Genomic DNA, 19,966 nt, shown 5'->3' on the forward strand with positions numbered 1-19,966 from the left:
ATTTTTGCAGCATTTTTCACATTTTCAGGCCTGCTATTTGAATCATCTTCTACTACAGCTTTTCATCCAGTCACACCAAAATGGCTCCAGATCATCTACACAAGTAGCCCATCAAAAGATATTCATGGTTTTGTAGAATATTGAACGGTGTTGCCGTAGCAACCCTCTAAATGTGGGATTTTACTCATATACCACAGTGCACCAAATTGTTACATCTCTGACATACATTGTCCGATGTGCCTCAAACTTCACAGGCTTAATGGGAGGGTAAGGGAGACTGGACACACCCCTCTATCAGCTTTGTTTCACACTCATAACGCCACCTAGTGGTGACATGAAATCAGTAGAATACTGATAACCATTATCCTATGATCATTATAATTTCATTGATGGCTGCGGGCATTACATAGAGCATTGTGATACTTTCATTAGTGGGCACTCACCGACGCCACCTAGTGGAAGCGGGAGACGAACGACGGGAGGTACAGCTAGCCTGCTGAGCCGTCAGCAGCCGGGTGAGCCCACTACTCTCTCGTCTGCGAGAAACTCAGAGCGCGGCTCGGCTGGAGCGTGCCACGGGTCGACGCGCGGCTTGGCTGGAGCGCGCCACGGGTCGACGCGCGCCGGGTGCGAGGGCCCGCTCATCGCCGCTTGCGGCTTTAATTATTATTATTATTCAGGCAAATGAATTGGCTTTTTGGGGGCTTTATCATATTCAAAAACTCATGAAACTTTGCACATGCGTCACACCTGGTGAAAATTTAAGTATTTTAATGGGCTCGGGCAAGGGCGCGCCCAAATGGCTCGCTAGCGCCCCCTAAACTGGAGCCCCACCGCTGTGTTTCACGTACATGAATGAAACTTCATACACATGTATATCATGTCCAGGCGCACAAAAAATCCTCTTGGAGCCATGCCCTAAACCCAACAGGAAGTCCGCCATTTTGAATTAATTATGCAAATTTGCCGATTTGCAGCCCTCACACTTTTTCTAATAACTCAGAGGTTTTAGACGTTATCATCTTCATATTTGGTTTGTCTAACCTACACCCCCAGGGGAATCTAAATCTCGAAATGGTGAGTTTTTGCCAAGGGGGAGGGGTCCTTATGCCCCTTTGAACTTTGATCATTCGCCATGAAATTTTGATTGCCTCTCATTCATACCTACATGATCCAATGTGCATCAAACTTCTCCAGTAGGATGAGGGTGCCCCCCTGAACACATACATATGACAATATTTAATATCAGTTGCAGCGCCACCTAGTGGGAACAGGAAATGTCATATTTTACACTTGGAGGTCCAGCTCCAAGGTGGTTTAGCAGAACCATCTCAAATTTCACCTGGAAAGCCTTAAGAACTTGGACTTACTGTGTTTTCAAAACTGTGAGTTTTTGACAAAAGGGCGTGACCCTTATAGGACGGCAAAGTTCGATGATTCGCCATGAACACAAAAATGGCTGTAACTCAAAGCCAACTTGCCCAATCTGGCTCAAACTTCAGTGGTGTGATAAGCACCCTGTCCTGAACACACTCATATGCATAAAGTCCATAAACGTTAGAGCGCCGCCTAGTGGCAGCTCGGAATATCTTAAAATAGCAAGTTTTTTGAGTAGCCCCGGAGCTACGTTTTATCTACATGTATGAAAATGTAGAGGCTCATGTAACATACGAAGACGTAAAAAAAAGTCTCTTGGACCCATACCCCAAACCCTACAGGAAGTCGGCCATCTTCAATTGAAGGTGTCAATTTTTGCGATTTCCACGCCTGCTATTTGAACGAACTTGTCCTAGGGCATTTCACCCAGTGACACCAAATTGGCTCCAGATCATCTACACAAGTAGCCCATCAAAAGTTATTCATGGTTTTGTAGAATATTGAACGGTGTTGCCATGGCAACCCTCTGAATTTGGACTTTTTTCAATTTCAAATTCACAGAGATTCTAAACATCAGCCCCTGGGCTGTGCTTTCTCTATGTACCTGAAATGTGCCTGCTGATGTAAGATGCTAACATCTACAAAAAACTCTCTTGGACCGATAGCCGAAACCCAACAGGAGGTCAGCCACGTTCACTTTAAAGTGTCATTTTTGCAGCATTTTTCGCCTTTTTCAGGCCTTTTTGCCTCAACTCCTCCTACGGCATTTGACCCAGTGAGACCAAAATGGCTCCAGATCATCCACACAAGTAGCCCATCAAAAGATATTCATGGTTTTGTAGAATATTGAACGGTGTTGCCGTAGCAACCCTCTGAATTTGGACTTTTTTTCCATTTCAGGCCCAGATAGGTTCTAAACATCAGCCCCAGGGCAGTGCTTGGTCTGTGTACCTGAAATCGTGCATGCTGAAGTAACATCCTAAGACGTACAAAAAAGTCTCTTGGACCGATAGCCGAAATCCAACAGGAAGCCTGACATGTTCTAATTAAGGTGTCATTTTTGCAGCATTTCTCACATTTTTCAGGCCTGCTATTTGAATCATCTTCTACTACAGCTTTTCATCCAGTCACACCAAAATGGCTCCAGATCATCTACACAAGTAGCCCATCAAAAGATATTCATGGTTTTGTAGAATATTGAACGCTGTTGCCGTAGCAACCCTCTAAATGTGGGATTTTACTCATATACCACAGTGCACCAAATTGTTACATCTCTGACATACATTGTCCGATCTGCCTCAAACTTCGCAGGCTTAATGGGAGGGTAAGGGAGACTGGACACACCCCTCTATCAGCTTTGTTTCACACTCATAACGCCACCTAGTGGCAACAGGAAATCAGTAGGACACTGATACTCATCATCCTATGGTCATTACAGTTTCATTGATGGCTGCAGGCATTACATAGAGCATTGTGACATATTAATTAGTGGGCACTCACCGACGCCACCTAGTGGGAGCGGGAGACGATCGACGCGAAGTACGGCTAGCCTGCTGAGCCGTCAGCAGCCGGGTGAGCCAGCTACTCTCTCGTCTGCGAGAACCTCCGAGCGCGGTTCGGCTGGAGCGTGCCACGGGTCGACGCGCGGCTTGGCTGGAGCGCGCCAGGGGTCGACGCGCGCCGGGTGCGAGGGCCCGCTCATCGCCGCTTGCGGCTTTAATTCTATTTGAAATCTTCAGGAAGTGAGACGTGTTAGTGAGCTACATTAGGTTTGTTTGTTTCCATGAAATATTTTAAAGTCATGTGTGATTCATACTTTTATTTCCAGAGTAGTTTGAACATATTTCAGGTCAAACTGTGATGATTCTCTCTGTGCTGATGTGCATGAGAGCTTTCTTAAAGGAAGTGAAACAATGTGTGAGTGAGTGAGTGATGGAGCAGAAAAACATCTGGCAGAAACTTCTTCAAGGAGAACATCAAGTTGTGGTTCCTGTGCTCTAAGCTGATTGGTGTCTCCTAGGTGATGTGCGCCCTGCCCTGAAGGTGCTGGGTCCCTCCAGTGAGGAGCTGCAGCAGGGGAAGGCCACGCTCATGTGTCTGGCCAACAAGGGCTTCCCCTCAGACTGGAGGCTGTCCTGGAAGATGGACGGCAGCAGTGGCAGCATCAGAGGGGAGGAGAGCAGGACTCCCGCAGTGCTGCACAATGACGGCCGCTACAGCTGGAGCAGCACCCTGACACTCACTGCAGACCAGTGGGGGAAGGTGGGCTCTGTGACCTGTGAGGCCACCCAGGGCTCCCAGGCTCTGGTCTCAGAGACACTGAGGAGAGACCAGTGTTCCCAGTCCTGATGTGACTCACTGGGACTCTGATCCTGCTTTTCTTCAGCTACTGCTCTCTGTGTGCTCCAACTCTCTCTGTCTCTTTCTTTCTTTTTCTTCTCACATTAAAAGAAAAAAATCAAATCATAATATTTTCCATCTCATAAGGATAAAAAAATGCTAAAAACAATCTCCTCTAGTTTGATCCTTTTGTGATTGTCTGCTGTAAAACTGATATTTGAACTTTTCAAAAGAATAAAAATGTACTGAGTAAACATGTTCTTTGACTCGCTGAGTTTAACAAATATCAAACATTTTGTAAGAAAATTATTAAGCCGACCAAAAGAAAAATGGCAGCAGAACACATTGAGTGTAATGTTGTGTAAAATGGTTGAATTCATTCTTATATCCACATTTAATATATTTGATAGATGCTGAGGCCATGTCAGTGGCAGATTAACTTTAATCTCTTCATAATTTCTAGTCTTGAAGCAGTCCTTTGACCTGCATTTGATTCTGACCATGTGAATCAATATATAATAAAGATTAAAGAGCAGAGAGTCATCCTTATCTTTAAGGAGAGATCATTTAAAACCATTTAAGATGATTGATCAAAGTCTGATTAATCAATTATTGGGCAATAAATGATTAAACTGTGATGGAGCCTCACAGCAGGCTGGAGTTTAGACACTGGTGTTGGCAGAGATGAAGCAGGTGGAGACTTGAATGAGGATCTCTGATTGTCCAGGATGAGGTGGAGATGGGGAGGAGGCGGAGATGGGGAGGAGGCGGGTCGCACCAATGAGAGTTTGAAAGGCAGAATGAAAGAAGAGCGCTGAGATTTAAAGCACACAGAACAGAAGCTGATTGGCTCGCAGAAGGAGGGCAAGAAGATGATTGGACTCAAGTAATGAGGACAGAACTGATCCTGACAGTGGAAGTGATGGTTTCAGAGATTTATCAATGCTGACGTGTAATGTTGCAAAGATGGACTGAACTGTTAAATATACAGAGTATAAAGAGTTTAACAATAATTGAGGAACATTGTTTGGTTCTGGCTTTTTTATGATCATGCTTAAACACACAAATGAAAATAAAAATATTTAAAATGTGATACTTGAAAATGTTTTAATTAAAGATATCACAGTATTTCTCAGTCACTAAAACACTAAACCACACTCCCTAAATCAAATCCACAGAGGCCTTAACACATTTCTCTAATCACACACTCTTCTTGCCAAACCGTGAACACAGTTCAGGCACTTCGACACATTCGGTGCAGCTCAATCGCTCTCTTTTCTGTAACAGCAAACACAGTCTCAGTCACTCAGTCACTAAACACACTTCACACGTGTTTTGCTAAACCTTAAACACTGGCAGCAGAATGCAAACACAACTCCAACACTGCTGTCAGCTGTTACACTCAGCAACTCACAACTGAGCACACATTTGTCAAATGATGTGAGCAGAACAACTGTGCAGGACAAAAGTCAGTTTAGTGTGCAGGCGGCACATGTGCATCTACAATGGACAGACACATACAGAGAGGCAGAGGAGGAAGAGCGCGTGTGAGAGGTGGCAGACGAGGAGAAAGAGGACGAGGACCACTGAGCAAAGAAACCATGTCCTCGTACCCGGGATGACAATGAGGGAAGCGGGACAAAGGGTCCAACCCAATCTGAGCAGATTCTCTGTGGCAGCATCATCAGGACATTCACTGTTCATGCTGTACAACCTTTGACACACAGTATGCCACACTGCAGGTACTGTGACTGTACTGTTGCACTCAATGTGACCCCGTGTCCTATATTGAGATTCACAGCCAGCTAAACTCTCTCTTACATCACTTCCTCCAAGGAACAGGCGCGTGTTGTAGTTGGACAGGATTTAATGTAAAAAAGTGTGAAACTGAAACAATACAAAATACAGAAAAAGTACTCAGTATACAATTATAATATGATCACTTAAATCAAATTAACATCTCCTTTGATATCTAAGGCACATTAAAGGGTTCATTCCAATTTAGCGGTCGCACTGCATGAACTCAGATTGGATTCACTAGATTGACACATATAGCATATCAAACATCTCAAACTTATTTGAATAATCACACGCATAATATCTTACAAACACATACAACCTTGAAACTTACTCATATTGCCACTCAAAGGGATATGAAGGAGCGGATGGCTTTGGATTGTCAGAGATGCACCATGCTTTCTCTACCTCCTGAGAAAACTACTTCCGTTCACTTCTTCTATTTACAAATCAGCCTAACATAGCGCATTGTGAAAACCTGCGCCCCCCACAGGCTCGGAGAGGCAACAACACAAAAACAGTTCCAACACACTCCCCGCCTGGCATTATTGTAAGAATGCCACTATAATCTATTTAAACATTGAACTAATCTCTTAGAGACAAAAGAAGGATACAATCCGAAATAGGTCTATAGAAGATCTTGGTAGTCTTGTCATGCGTAACCTTCACTTCCACTTTCCTCACAACTCCATCTCTGCTTGGAAGGGTCTTCACAATGACTCCCATAGGCCATTCATTTCTTTTTAGTTGCTTGTCTTTTAGAAGGATCACATCCCCTTCCTTCAAGTTTGGTCTGTTGCGCTGCCATTTCTGACGACTCTGGAGCATGTTGAGGTATTCTTTCTGCCATCTGGCCCAGAATGTGTCAGCAAGGGCTTGAACTCTCTTCCACTGATGTTTATACATGTCGGCCATGGTGAAGTCCCCAGGTGGAGTTGGGATTGGACCAAACTTCTGGGTGAGTAGAGTCAAGGGGGTCAGGATCAAAGGGGCCTCTGGATCTGAAGAAACAGGTACCAAGGGCCTCGCATTAACAATAGCTGTGACCTCGGCCATTAATGTTGTCAGGACCTCGTGAGTTAGAGTAGGGTTCCCTGCTTGTAGGAGCATTGAGTCTAGGATGCGTCGTGAGATGCCTATCATACGCTCCCAGGTGCCACCCATGTGAGATGAGTGGGGGAGCATTGAACACCCAGGAACACCTCTGTTTGTGTAAGTAGTCCTCCACACTCGTCTCACCAGACTTGGGAGGATCCAGCTTCAGTTCCTTGGAGGCACCAATGAAATTGGTGCCACAGTCTGATCTTAACTGCTTAGCGGGGCCTCTGATTGCAAAAAATCTACGAAGAGCATTGATAAAACTGGATGAGCTCAAAGTTTCAATCACTTCAATATGAATGGCCCTTGTAGACATACAAGTGAACAAGACTGCCCATCTCTTGCTGTTAGCTTGACCACCTTTAGTGCGGCGTGTTGTAACATCCCACGGTCCAAATACATCAAGGCCAACAAAAGAAAATGGCGGACTACTCTGTAAGCGTTCAGCAGGCAAGTCTGCCATAATTTGTTGCTCTGTTCTGCCTCGAAGCTTTCTGCAGGTGACACATTTGTGTATTACACTGCTGATGGATCTCTTAGCACCAACTATCCATAAGCCACTTGCTCTCACCGCTCCCTCAGTGAAGTGTCTCCCTTGGTGCTGGACGGCTTCATGGTGATGTCGAATGAACAGTGTAGCAATGTGATGCTTTCCTGGTATCAGAAGAGGGTTGGCTTCATGACTTGGCAAGTTGGACTCTGCAAGTCGTCCTCCCACACGCAGTAAGTTTTCATGATCAATCATTGGATTAAGTTTATGAAGGGAACTGTTACGTGGTATGTCTCGTTTTGCCATGATACACTTTATTTCCTCTGCGTAAACTTCATGCTGGACACACCTGATGATTGTGTGCTCTGCGTGAGTTAAAGCTTCACCTGTGAGACTAGCCTTACAAAGGTGCCAGCCGCTACAACCACCACCATCTTTGGACTTGAAACTGTGAGAGATGTGATGGAGGTAGGCCACTGCTTTGACGAGGGGAGTCCATTTTGAAAACCTTTCAAAGCGGGATGAACCTAAGGCATCTGGAGCAGTTGTGGTCACAAGCACAGTCACATTCTGTCGAATTTCAACATCTAACTCTGGATCAACAAGTTCAAATGGACCTTTTTCTAGGGAAATGCTCTCATGGTTGAGAAGAAATGCTGGGCCGTACAACCACGAGGTACTAACAAGTTTCTCTGCTGCTACAGACCGGGAGCCATGATCAGCGGGATTGTGCTCTGTTGGTACATATCTCCACTGGTCTGGTAGGGAAGACAGCTTGATCCTCTGTACACGATTGTTTACATATACATGAAATCTTCTGTTTTGATTGTTAATGTATCCCAACACCACTTTACTGTCACTGTAAAACGTTGTCCTGTCAGTCTTTATTTTCAGTTCTTCCTTGAGAACCTCCGACATCTCCACAGCAAGCACTGCTGCGCAAAGCTCCAATCGGGGAATGGTGAGCTCTGGCACAGGAGCCAGTTTGGCCTTACCTATGACAAACCCAACTTCGTTGTGCCCATCTTCATGTGTGACCTTCAGGTAGGCCACTGCTGCGATGGCTTTCACCGAGGCATCTGAGAACAGACAAAGCTCGATGAAGGTGGCTTGTGAGATGGAGAACGTTACATAGGTACGAGGAATGTGTAGGGTTGTGAGACTCTGTAGTGAATCGTGCCATCTTCTCCAATCATCATACATGTCTTGTGGCAACGGGCTGTCCCACTCAAGGTTGCTGCTGGAGAGCTGTCTGAGAAGAAGTCTGCCTTTGATGGTTACAGGTGCAAGCAAGCCAAGAGGATCGAACAAGCTGTTTACTGTCGAGAGTACACCACGGCGAGTGAAGGGTTTCTGCTCCTGTGGAACATGAAATGTAAATGTGTCCGATACAGGGTTCCAACTCACTCCTAAGCTGCGTTGGACTGGAAGCTCGTCAGTTGTTAAATCGAGATCTTTGATATCTTTGGCCCTATCCTCAGGGGGGAAAGCATTCACAACTTCCACTTTGTTGGAAACAATCTTGTGGAGACGTAGATTTGAGAGGGCAAGCATTTTTTGAGCTCTCTGTAAAATGTCAATAGCCTCAGCTTCGGTTGAGAAGGACTTTAATGCATCGTCCACATAGAAGTCTTTCTCTATGAAGTTTCGGGCGTCAGTTCCGTATTCGCTTTCTGCCTCCTTTGCTGCCATTCTCAGCCCATAGATCGCCACTGCTGGGGAGGGACTGTTACCAAAGACGTGCACCCTCATTCGATAGTCTACTACATCTTTGGTGAGGTCGTTGTCTTCATACCACAGGAAGCGAAGGTAATCTCTGTGATCTTCCTGGACTACAAAGCAGTAGAACATTTGTTCGATGTCAGCAGTGATGGCAACAGGTTCTTTCCTGAAGCGAAGCAGCACACCCAAAAGTGTGTTGTTCAGGTCCGGGCCAGAAAGCAGTATGTCGTTGAGGGACACTCCATCAAACCGCGCACTCGAATCAAACACCACACGTATCTTTCCTGGCTTTTGCGGATGGTATACACCAAATATCGGGAGGTACCAGTTCTCTTTGTCTTTGTTGTGAGGTGGTGCAAGTTCTGCATGTTGGTTGTCGAGCATTTTCTGCATGAATTCAACGAAGTGTGCTTTCATTTCTGGTTTCTTGTCAAGCATACGTCGCAGGGACATGAGCCGCTGGTAGGCATAGGACCGGTTGTCAGGAAGTTTGCGTCTGGGGGTTCGAAATGAGAGTGGTGCAACCCAGCTGTTAGTGTCGTCTTTGAAGAATGCCTCCATCTTCTTCAGGAAGATCATGTCTTCAACGGAATGAGCGAGCTGATTATCTTTATTGGTGCGACAAAACACAGCCTCTCCTAAATTCTCAACTGTGAGCTTTTCGTGTGGGTGAACAGGTAGCAACTTATTGGAAATGGTTTTGGCTCGGCTCAGACTAAAGTCCTCCTTCACACTGAAGCGACTGTTGCAGGGAGTGAGATAGCTTGGGCGGCCATTGTCCAATACATGTGTTTTCAGAGCGTTCACTTCACTTGGCTTGTGAGCGTTGCCAAGACACACCTGCCCGATGATGACCCAGCCCAGGTCAAGCTTCTGTGCAAATGGGTCGTTGTGTTTGCCGTTAATTTGCTCCCTCACCTTGTGAACTCTCAGAAGGTTTCGTCCTATTAGCAACAGTATATCTGCACTTGGGTCGAGAGGCGGTATTTCAGCAGCTATTGCTTTCAAATGGCGGTGGTGTAAAGCAGCTTCTACAGTGGGTATCTCTTCTCTATTGTTGGGGATGGCATTGCACTCTATGAGAGTGGGGAGAGAAAAGCTCATTTTTCCATCTAATGACTCAACTATGTAGTCACACGCTCTTCTACCAGTCACTTGTGCTATACCACTACAGGTTCTCAGTGTGTATGGTTCAGTTGGGCTTTGTATATCGAATATGTCAAAAAACTCTGTCTTTGCAAGAGACTGGTTGCTTTGATCGTCGATTATCGCATACATTCTTTTGATGTTGTCTCGCTGACCTTTGGGATAGACTTGCACCAAGCAGATCTTAGAACAGGATTTCCCTGCAATCTCATTTCCACATACCTCTGTACATGTGGCAGTAACATCTGAGTCCTGTGCAGTTGTTTGCTCCCCGCCATGCTCTCTATGGAATGAGGGAGGCTTGGACATCTGTGGAGCAGGGCCAGGGTGAAGAGCTGCCAGGTGTTTCTCACTGTCACACTCTTCACACTTAATCGTGACTGTACAGTCTTTGGCTCGGTGGCTGGTGGAAGCAAGGCAGCGATAGCAGATGTTATTGTCTTTGAGCAGCCTTTTCCTGTGATCAAGCAGCATAGTTCTGAAACCCCTGCATCTTTTAAGTGGGTGGGGTTTGTGATGTATAGGACACTGTCTTTTAATGTCTTCACCTGCTTCTTTGGTCCTGCATCCCTCTGATGCTACGTCTGTCTTGTGCACTGTGACTGATAGCTTTTGGTTGTAGTTACCTGTTGATTTCCCTTTTTTGTAGCTGGATGTGTGATTGGCATGCGAGAGAGTCATTGTGTTGAAAGTTGTGGCGAAGCTTGGCTCATTCCTTGCTTTGGCTTGACCTTTCACAAATTCCACAAAGACTGAGAAGGGTGGGAAGCTAACATGGTGGTCTTCTTTAAACTTTGAACCCACCATTGTCCATTTTTCTTGGAGATGAAAGGGCAGCTTCTCCACTATTGGTCCTACTCCCCTGGCTGTGTCAAGGTAACTTAACCCTGGTAAATATCCATCTAGTTTCGCCGCTTGGAGTTCACACAGCAGATCTGACAGATCACGAAGCTTGTGTGGTTCTTTACTGGAGAGCTTTGGAAAACTTTGTATCCCAGCAAACAGGGAGTTTTCTATTGCCTCTGGTGAGCCATAACATTCTTCTAGTCTTGACCATATCATGTTCAAACCGGCAGGTGGATGCTTTATGTTAACTGCTTTCAGTCTCTTGGCATGTTCAGAAGACTCAGGTCCCAACCACTTTATGAGTAGATTCATTTCTTCACTGGCTGTAAGACCAAGGTCCTTGATGGTGCTCTGAAATGTGGCTTTCCAGCTAAGGTAACTCTCTGGCTTATCATCAAATTCCGACAGTCCTCCAGTTACTAGCTGGCTCTTAGCTAGAAATCTGGCTAGGTCACTCGTTGTGCTGTCAGCATTATTGTGTGGGCTTAGTCCCCGTTGTGGCATAAACGGGTATTGCATCAGTTCCTGTTTGGGACTGCGAGGTGTGTACACTACTGGTTGTTCGCATTGTTCATTTCGATAATTGCTGTCATCATGCTGAAATGTATCTCTATTGTCTTGAGCCAGGTCAGTATAATTGTGCTTATTCACGTACTCACTCACTTTTTCCTCTGGGGTTGTTTGTTGAGCCAAAAATGTCAAGTCTTCCTTTGGTTCCGCTATGCCAAATTGAGCTGCTGCTGCCTCCATCACCCCTGCTTTAGCCACGGCTGCATCAGCTTCCTTTTGGAGATTGAGTACGTCAAGAGACGCTTCTAAACGGGCCTTTTCTATCTTGATGCTCATTTCCTTTTGCGCGTAGGCTAATCTGGCTTTTGCTGCTTGCGCTTCTGCTTGTGCCCGAGCTGCCTCCATACTAGCTCGGGTTGAGGCTGATGACTTACTTGAACATCCTGCTGATGACCTAACGGTAAGTTTCCCCGAAGACTTTGCAGATGCTACTGAGTGAGTGGACCTTGTTTCCTCGTTGCCTTGCTGTTCAGCGTCTGACTTCTCCATGGTCAAGTCGACTGCCGCTCGTGGACCCTTGTCGAGTGCTATGATTTCACTGTACTGTTGCACTCAATGTGACCCCGTGTCCTATATTGAGATTCACAGCCAGCTAAACTCTCTCTTACATCACTTCCTCCAAGGAACAGGCGCGTGTTGTAGTTGGACAGGATTTAATGTAAAAAAGTGTGAAACTGAAACAATACAAAATACAGAAAAAGTACTCAGTATACAATTATAATATGATCACTTAAATCAAATTAACATCTCCTTTGATATCTAAGGCACATTAAAGGGTTCATTCCAATTTAGCGGTCGCACTGCATGAACTCAGATTGGATTCACTAGATTGACACATATAGCATATCAAACATCTCAAACTTATTTGAATAATCACACGCATAATATCTTACAAACACATACAACCTTGAAACTTACTCATATTGCCACTCAAAGGGATATGAAGGAGCGGATGGCTTTGGATTGTCAGAGATGCACCATGCTTTCTCTACCTCCTGAGAAAACTACTTCCGTTCACTTCTTCTATTTACAAATCAGCCTAACATAGCGCATTGTGAAAACCTGCGCCCCCCACAGGCTCGGAGAGGCAACAACACAAAAACAGTTCCAACACAGTGACGTTCATTACAGTGTAATGTCCAAGTGTACTCTGACTTTCCCAGAATTGAACAACGACCACATTCGGGTGGCAGGAGCGCCCTTTTCACGCCTCATGTGGAAGTCCCTGGTCAGCGGGGTGGCACTGTCACCCTCTGTGCAGCCATTGGTAACTGTGGGGTCCTCCACCATCATGCTAACCTGGAGCCATACAACACCAGACATCTCCTCACATTCCTGGGTGGTCTACAGGATCACATGGCTGCATGTGAACAGCTGGATCAGCAAGCAGTGCCTCCTGTATACGTCATAGTTTGGGACACTGAAATTTCACCGTGCTGAGGGGTTCACAAACAACCAGCACTACATGAACATGTTCCATCCACCTTACAGCCCCTTCCTCAGTCCAATAGAGGAGTTTTTCTCTGCGTGGAGGTGGAAGGTGTTTGACCGACAGCCCTACACCAGGGAGAATATACTGGAGGCAATGGAACATGCATGTGACGATGTTACTGTAGAGTCCTGTTAAGACTGGATTCGGCACATATTATTATTTAATTTAATTTATTTATTATTTACGTTTCGTTTGTTTATCTACATTCAGCACTGTCATGTCACTCTGACTATGGCACTGTTTCACTGTACACACTTGAAATAAACATTTTCTGCTGACTACATGTCCTGGATGCTGCGTCTTAAATTATTTGATGTAGTGTGTAACAGATGGTCTTTGTGAATAGGTTTTTTACTTGCTGTGTGTTTGATCTCCCCACAGTGGTTGGTTTTGCACACAGATCACTGCTTTTTGCAGTGATGGTTTGATTTTGACAGGAAAGTCTGGGATTTTGGAAATTAGCTTTGAGTTTTTGGATTTGTGTCAGGAAATGTGAGACAGCAGTTCAGAAATACTGTAATACAATGTAAACCGAGCAGCTCAGAAACACAGATTGTTCCATTACCTTCAAGTGTTTCATTTACCTTTGAACAAAATGTGTTACTTACAGCATTTTGCTCAAACTCATGAATGAATGTCTTTGCTCTTCACCTGAGTAAAGATTATCCACTGTAAACCTGAGGTCAAAGGTCATGATTAAGCATTTTCTCATCCAATGTCATGTTGCTCATCTTAGTTTTTTAGTAAATCAATAAAAAGCAAAAAATTAGGAGGATCATGATCTCTGACAGTCAGTATTTTTTTAAGTAATGAACTAGTCTTGATACAGGTTCATTCGTGCATGTGTGTGTGTGTGTGTGTGTGTGTGTGTGTGTCCTCAGTGAACTGTATCAGTCTCTGCAGTAGCTTCCAGCTGCAGCAGTCAGTTCCCTTTCTGTTCAGTCTGACTGAGGGAGGTTTTTGTACGACTGTTTTTCACTGTGTGAACACATACTGACTGTTAGGATAGTGAAAACTCTGACAGTAATAAACTGCTGCATCTTCAGCCTGGACTCCACTGATGGTCAGAGTGAAGTCAGAGTTTGATCCACTGCCTGTAAAACGAGCTGGAATCCCTGATAATCGTTGATTAACATACTTTATTAAAAGTTTAGGAACTCCTCCATCTTTCTGTTGGTACCAGAAAATATTGTTGTTGCTATGAACATTCTGACTGGTCCTACAGTTGATGTTCACAGATCCTCCCACAGCAGAGCTCACTGCTCCAGGCTGAGTCACTGTGTATTGTCCTCTGGACTCTGAGGATACAGAGACACAAACATAAAGCAGCTTGATGGTTTTGTCAGCTTCATTTCAGAGGGACAGATGTTGATAGAGGAGAGGAGTTTGATTCTCTGGACTTTACCTGTGAAGCAGCAGCAGAGGAGAGTCCAGATGAGGACGCAGATCAAAGTCATGTTTTTGATGAGGACGATTTCTGTGGCTTCTGTTGTGATGAAGGACAGCTGTCAGTCACCCAGTGTTCAACTCTCAGGACTATAAAGTCTCCCAGAGCACTGGAGCATGGTGCTGCTGATGCAAAGTGGCTCTCTATGGAAATGGTCTGATAGGGATTTGGCCATGATCTGATCACACTGATTATCAATGGATCACTCAGCTCATGTTATTCAATACAAGTATTTTAAAGGAAGTTTGGGGGTTTATTCGTGAGAAAATGTCTTATTCCAATTCTCTCCTTTGTTATTTAAATAATTTTTGCCACATGGTTGATTAATTGGATCAGACAGTTAATCACAATAATGCAGGTGAATAAATCTGTTTTTTCATTTTATGTAGCTGAGTGTGAAATGGACAATGTGGCTAAATAAAAATAAAGGTTGTGTAAATGTTTCATATCAGCTGTCAGGGAGTAAATCACTTGGTGAGTTTGTTTGTCTCAGAGTCAGAGAGCCGTGTCTCTGTGCAGTCAGAGGTTTTTGTACGGCGGCTCAGTGAGTTTGTATCACTGTGGTACACGTTTGGTGGAGGAACCAGACTGGATGTTGTAAGTAAGTTTTTACTGTTCAAAATATTGAAACAGCTCATATTAATTTCATTTTTTGGCTGTTTGTGGGAGAGGAAAAGAAAGTCTTTCACGTCCAAAACCTTTTTCTTGATGTTTTCCTGATACATCGAGGAGGCTGGCAGAAACTGATGTCTAAACACACATAAAAAAGAGTTTAAGTTTGATTCAGATTGTTTGTGTTCCTCTCCTGCTGTGTGAGGCTTTTGTCTGATGTTGTATCATTGTGTGAGTGTGTAGCTGTTACACTGCTGACAGTAACAAACTGCTGCATCTTCAGTCTGAACTCCACTGATGCTCAGAGTGAAGTCAGTCCCAGATCCACTTCCACTAAAATGATGTGAAACTGTCGTCTTTTGAAGACTGATTAAAACACTAATATGTTTGTACATTTGTCAGGGGTGATTGTTGTGTAGAGTTTTCACCATATAAAACAGTCATGTTGTATGAAGCGATGATCAGTCCAAGAATTTGAGACAAATTGTTCAATAAACTTCATAAATCTTGAATATGTGCAAAAGACAAAAATATGGAAGTCATGTTTGTTTCATTTGACAGTCAAAATGATTTAAACAAAAATCTTCTTAAGCTCCAGTTTCTCAGCATTTTAATGTTGTGGGGTTTTTTGGTGTTTGTGGCACATCTCAGTGATAAATGTGTGTCTCCATTCAAACACCACCTCAGCCCCTGGATGGAGCTTGTGGAGAGATTGTTCCTCCTCTGTAGAAACAGCAGGGATGAAGCAACAAACTCTCATTTAGCCATGGTCACATGACCTGGGTGTTTTGAAATGCACTGTTAATAAAAAAATATAATAGAAACTTTTTAATAAACACAAAGTCATTGTGTGTGCTGTGGACTTAAGAAAACTAAACTGTAAATTGAATTCAATGTAAATCCAATAAATTTAATTCTAATAATTTAAAAATATTGAAAATATTTTGTCTTGTATTTTGGTAACAGCTGATCCTCTTCTACAGTCATTTTAAATGTTTCTTATTTTGAAAAAAAAATCCATATACATTAAAATAATATTTCCTGATTGTATTTAGAGACATTTAATTCTCAGTCAAGCTTTGTGTGCAGCTGCTGATCAGTTCCTCTTCTTCTGAGGGAGGTTTTTGTACAGCGTTGTATCACTGTGTGAACGGAGTGTTGTAATCCTGCTGACAGTAATAAACTCCTGCATCTTCAGCATGAACTCCACTGATGGTCAAAGTGAAGTCAGTCCCAGACTGACTCCCACTGAAACGACCAGAAACTCCAGACTGACGGCTGTTAGCATTATAAATCAGGAGTTTAGGAGCTTCTCCAGCTTTCTGAAGATACCACTGCAAGTCATTGCTAACACCTGAACTGGCTTTACACCTGATAGAGACAGTCTGTCCTGGAACAACAGACTGAGCTTCAGGAGTCTGAGTCAGGATGATTTCTCCTGATGAACCTGGAAACATGAGAAAGAGGAGAAGAGTTATTGAGACCAATCCAGCTTGGAGAAAGATGATCAACATCCAAAGAGAAGAGGATCATTTCTTTAACATGGAGAACAGATGGAAGAAGGTCAATGCTGCTGGTTTCAGTGTTTCTCCATCAGAGCAGAACATCATTGTGGTGAACCTGGCTGCATCCTGAAGCAAAGTTTTCTCTCAGAGAGTCTCACCCTGAACAAGGAGCCCCAGGGTGGCCAGCAGGAGAGTCAGTGACATCATCATTGTGCTGCTGCTGCTGTGTGAGTGGCTGTGAAAGGCCTGGACAGCCTCTGATCAACACTGGCCTCTTAACAGCTGGGAGCAGAGAGGCAGGACACATATGCAAACACACAGAGTCAGTCAGCTGCAGCTGTTTCTCCCTCAGTGCTTGACCAAACTACTGATTATCAATGGATCAATCAGTGTATTTGATTATTGATGAACTGATTCATTAGAACAATTTGTGAGATTTCTAATTAGTTTGAAGGGCTCTGTGTTGGATGTGCTCATTTTTCTTTCTGTGTCTCTTAAGCCTTGGTCACTTTGAAAAATTTCCATTTCAATATTTCAGCTGTTTTAGAAATGATTTTATTTCCAGTGCAGATGAATCAGTGTTACTGTTGCAATGCTGTTTTAACGTGTTTGTAAATTTTTTCAGTTTCTGAAAGAACAACAAAAGTTATTTTCTTCCAGCTTCTTCATTTTCTCTTTATTTTAAATGCTTTTGATGCGAATGTGCGTGCGTGTGTATGTGCGTGTGTGTACATGAGGGAATGACTGGTACGTGTGTGTGTGTGTGTACGTGCGTGCTTGTGAGAGTGTGTGTGTGTGGACAGCTGGGCCTGGGTTGGTGGCTTGCCAAGCCTTGGCACCGGTGGGACACGGAGGGTGGGAGTTACCCCTCCCTACCGCTCCACGCTGCTCCCCACTGGTCGTCACTGCCGCCCTTGGGGTGTGGGTGCCCGTGGGTCCCGGGATGTGTGGCCGGATGTCTCGGCATGGTTTTTGGCCTGCTCCCTTGGCGGCCGTGACCTGGGGGTGGCTTGGGCCTCTTTGGCGCGTGGGGGGGCTCTGCCGGGTGTCGGGCTGCTCTCGGGCGCTTGGGGCCTCGGGGGCCGCATGCCTGGCTCGTGCTGGGGGTGCCGGCCTGCCGGGGGGGGTGGGCTGCCCGTCGTCTCTGGCTCTCTGGACTCTAGCCCCTGGATTGTGGGGGTTCCGTCTGTAGCCTCCCTCCTTCCTCTTCTGGGGAGTGTACGCGGTTGCCATCGGGATGTGTGGCCCCAAGTCTTCTGAGCTCCTGTGCTGTGGATGGCCTGGGTCCCCTGGGTCCTTCCCTATCTACCTCTGGATCGCGGGGGGCATGGTTGCAGTTTCTCGCCCTCATTATCGAATACATTGCATGACAAAGGCGCATACACACACATTACTACAAACAATAAACTTGTGTGTGTGTGTTTGTGTGTGTGTGTATATGTAGGTGCATATGGGTGTGTGTATGGATGTGTGTGTGTGTGTGTGTGTGTGTGAGTATATCAACCCCTTTTTTTTTTTTTATTTTTTTTTTATTTTTTTTCTATCTCCTTTCTTCCTTTTCTCCCCCCCCCCCCCCCCTTTTCTCCCCCCCACCTCTTGTTCTTGCCCCTTCCTTGTTGCCTGTCAGACTTGGCATGAATAACTAAATAAAAAGATAAATAAATAAAAATAAAATTGCAAACATTAACAAGAAGAGCCTATAGGAAACATATAGAGCTGTTCTTGTCAAAGCAAATATGTTTGGTACATCAGTGCATTCGGATCATCATTCCGATTGTGAAAGATGCCAGACATGACAGGCTAATAAAAAAAAAAAAAAAAAAAAAATAAATAAATAAATAAATGCTTTTGACACATTTAATAATTAAGAGTGAAACACTTACTTCTGAACTTTGTGATCAGTTCAGTCACATTTTGTCAGTTTGACATTTTGAGCAGTTTGTTTGTCTCAGAGTCAGAGAGCCGTGTCTCTGTGCAGTCAGAGGTTTTTGTACGGCGGCTCAGTGAGTTTGTATCACTGTGGTACACGTTTGGTGGAGGAACCAGACTGGATGTTAACTGTAAGTACATTTGACTCATTTAGATGTCCAAATTCTCTTTTATTTCTAATATTGTTTAATATTAGACATTATATTTTGTGAAATTTCTTATTTAATATAGTTGCAGTGGTTCCTGAGTAGGTTATGTTGTGTGTCAGAGAGACTGAAGTCTTTGGCAGCATTTCGTCTCTGAAAAACAAACTTGAACTTTTTTAAGTCTCAAATTTCATTTAGATTAAAGTTTTTGTCTCTGAAAATATTTTTAACTTCTGTTCAAATTAATTTTCATTTAGATTTTGTGTCAAACATGAATGTCTGAATATGTAACTGAGTCGTTAATGTTTCAAACATAAATCACTCCTATTGACTGAAAACTGACATGAATCTACAGTTTCCATCATTTTTAATGTTTCCAGATTTAAAACTAAGAATGAATGAAACAAACAGACGCGTCAGAAAGACGACCTGATAAACAGAAAAAGTTTCATCACTAAAAAAATATTTTTCTCTCTTAAAGTAAGAATCAGTCGTTTGCAGATTAAATGAATGCATGAAAAGAACAAAATGTCTCTTTAACATTTTTATCTTTAGTCCTGAAACTCGTCTGTTGCTGCGGTTGAGCAGTGATGCCTGTCTGTTGTCATGGTTACTGAGCTCAGAGAGGGAAGTGAAACATCTGGAGAGCAGATTCATTCAAACTCCCAGTTTCTCTAAATTCTTTCTCTCTGCAGTGGGTCGAGTCCCCCCCACCCTGACGGTGCTGGCCACCTCCAGTGAGGAGGAGCTGCAGCAGGGGAAGGCTACGGTCATGTGTCTGGCTAACAAGGGCTACCCCTCAGGCTGGAGTCTGTCCTGGAAGGTGGATGGAAGCAGCAGCATCAGCTGGGAGGAGAGCAGGAGCCCTGGGGTGCTGCAGAATGATGCCCACTACAGCTGGAGCAGCACCCTGAGGCTCCCTGCAGAGCAGTGGGAGAAGGTGGGCTCTGTGACCTGTGAGGCCACCCAGGGCTCCCAGACTCCAGTCTCAGCATCACTGAGGAGAGACCAGTGTTCCCAGTCCTGACCTGACCCACTGGGCCTCTGATCCTGGTTTACTCTGTACTCTGTGTTTCTCTGTCTCATTATTCAGCTCCACTGTCGCTGATATTGTTCATGCTTTAAGACAATAAAGGTTTCTTTTTCAAATCAAGCACTTTGTTCTGTTTAATTACAACAAAAGAAATGTAGTTGATGAGTTCAGATGTTCTCATTACAGCTGCAGTTTAATAAATGATTTTATTAAATCATGAATTCTAAATGAAACTTAGATGAAAAACTGAGCAGAGTTTTAAGTGTTATACAGCATATACATCATCGTCTCAAAGTTTCCTTTTAGATTAAAATTTTTTCCATAATTTCCCCCAAACTGGAACAAATTGACATTTTATCCACAATAAATACATTTATAACTTTATTTTAATGGAATTAATTTGTTTTCATTTAGAC

The 19,966-nt window shown here is 44.1% G+C and overlaps 3 gene segments (V, D, J or C); 2 read left to right on the plus strand and 1 right to left on the minus strand.

Annotated features, from left to right (window-relative positions):
* The first annotated feature begins 3,389 nt into the window (after positions 1-3,389).
* LOC115775318 (Ig kappa-b4 chain C region-like) lies at positions 3,390-3,971 on the plus strand. The segment is given in 1 exon segment: positions 3,390-3,971. A coding segment is annotated over 1 exon segment (258 nt).
* Positions 3,972-16,076: 12,105 nt separating this feature from the next.
* LOC115775322 (Ig kappa chain V region 3368-like) lies at positions 16,077-16,686 on the minus strand. The segment is given in 2 exon segments: positions 16,077-16,384; positions 16,601-16,686. Coding segments are annotated over 2 exon segments (360 nt in total).
* A 1,777-nt stretch (positions 16,687-18,463) lies between these two features.
* On the plus strand, positions 18,464-19,670 carry LOC115775321 (Ig kappa-b4 chain C region-like). The segment is given in 2 exon segments: positions 18,464-18,502; positions 19,213-19,670. A coding segment is annotated over 1 exon segment (255 nt).
* The last annotated feature ends 296 nt before the right edge of the window (positions 19,671-19,966 follow it).

This window comes from Archocentrus centrarchus, unplaced genomic scaffold (genome assembly GCF_007364275.1).
Source record: "Archocentrus centrarchus isolate MPI-CPG fArcCen1 unplaced genomic scaffold, fArcCen1 scaffold_104_ctg1, whole genome shotgun sequence".
Classification (NCBI taxonomy): domain Eukaryota; kingdom Metazoa; phylum Chordata; class Actinopteri; order Cichliformes; family Cichlidae; genus Archocentrus; species Archocentrus centrarchus.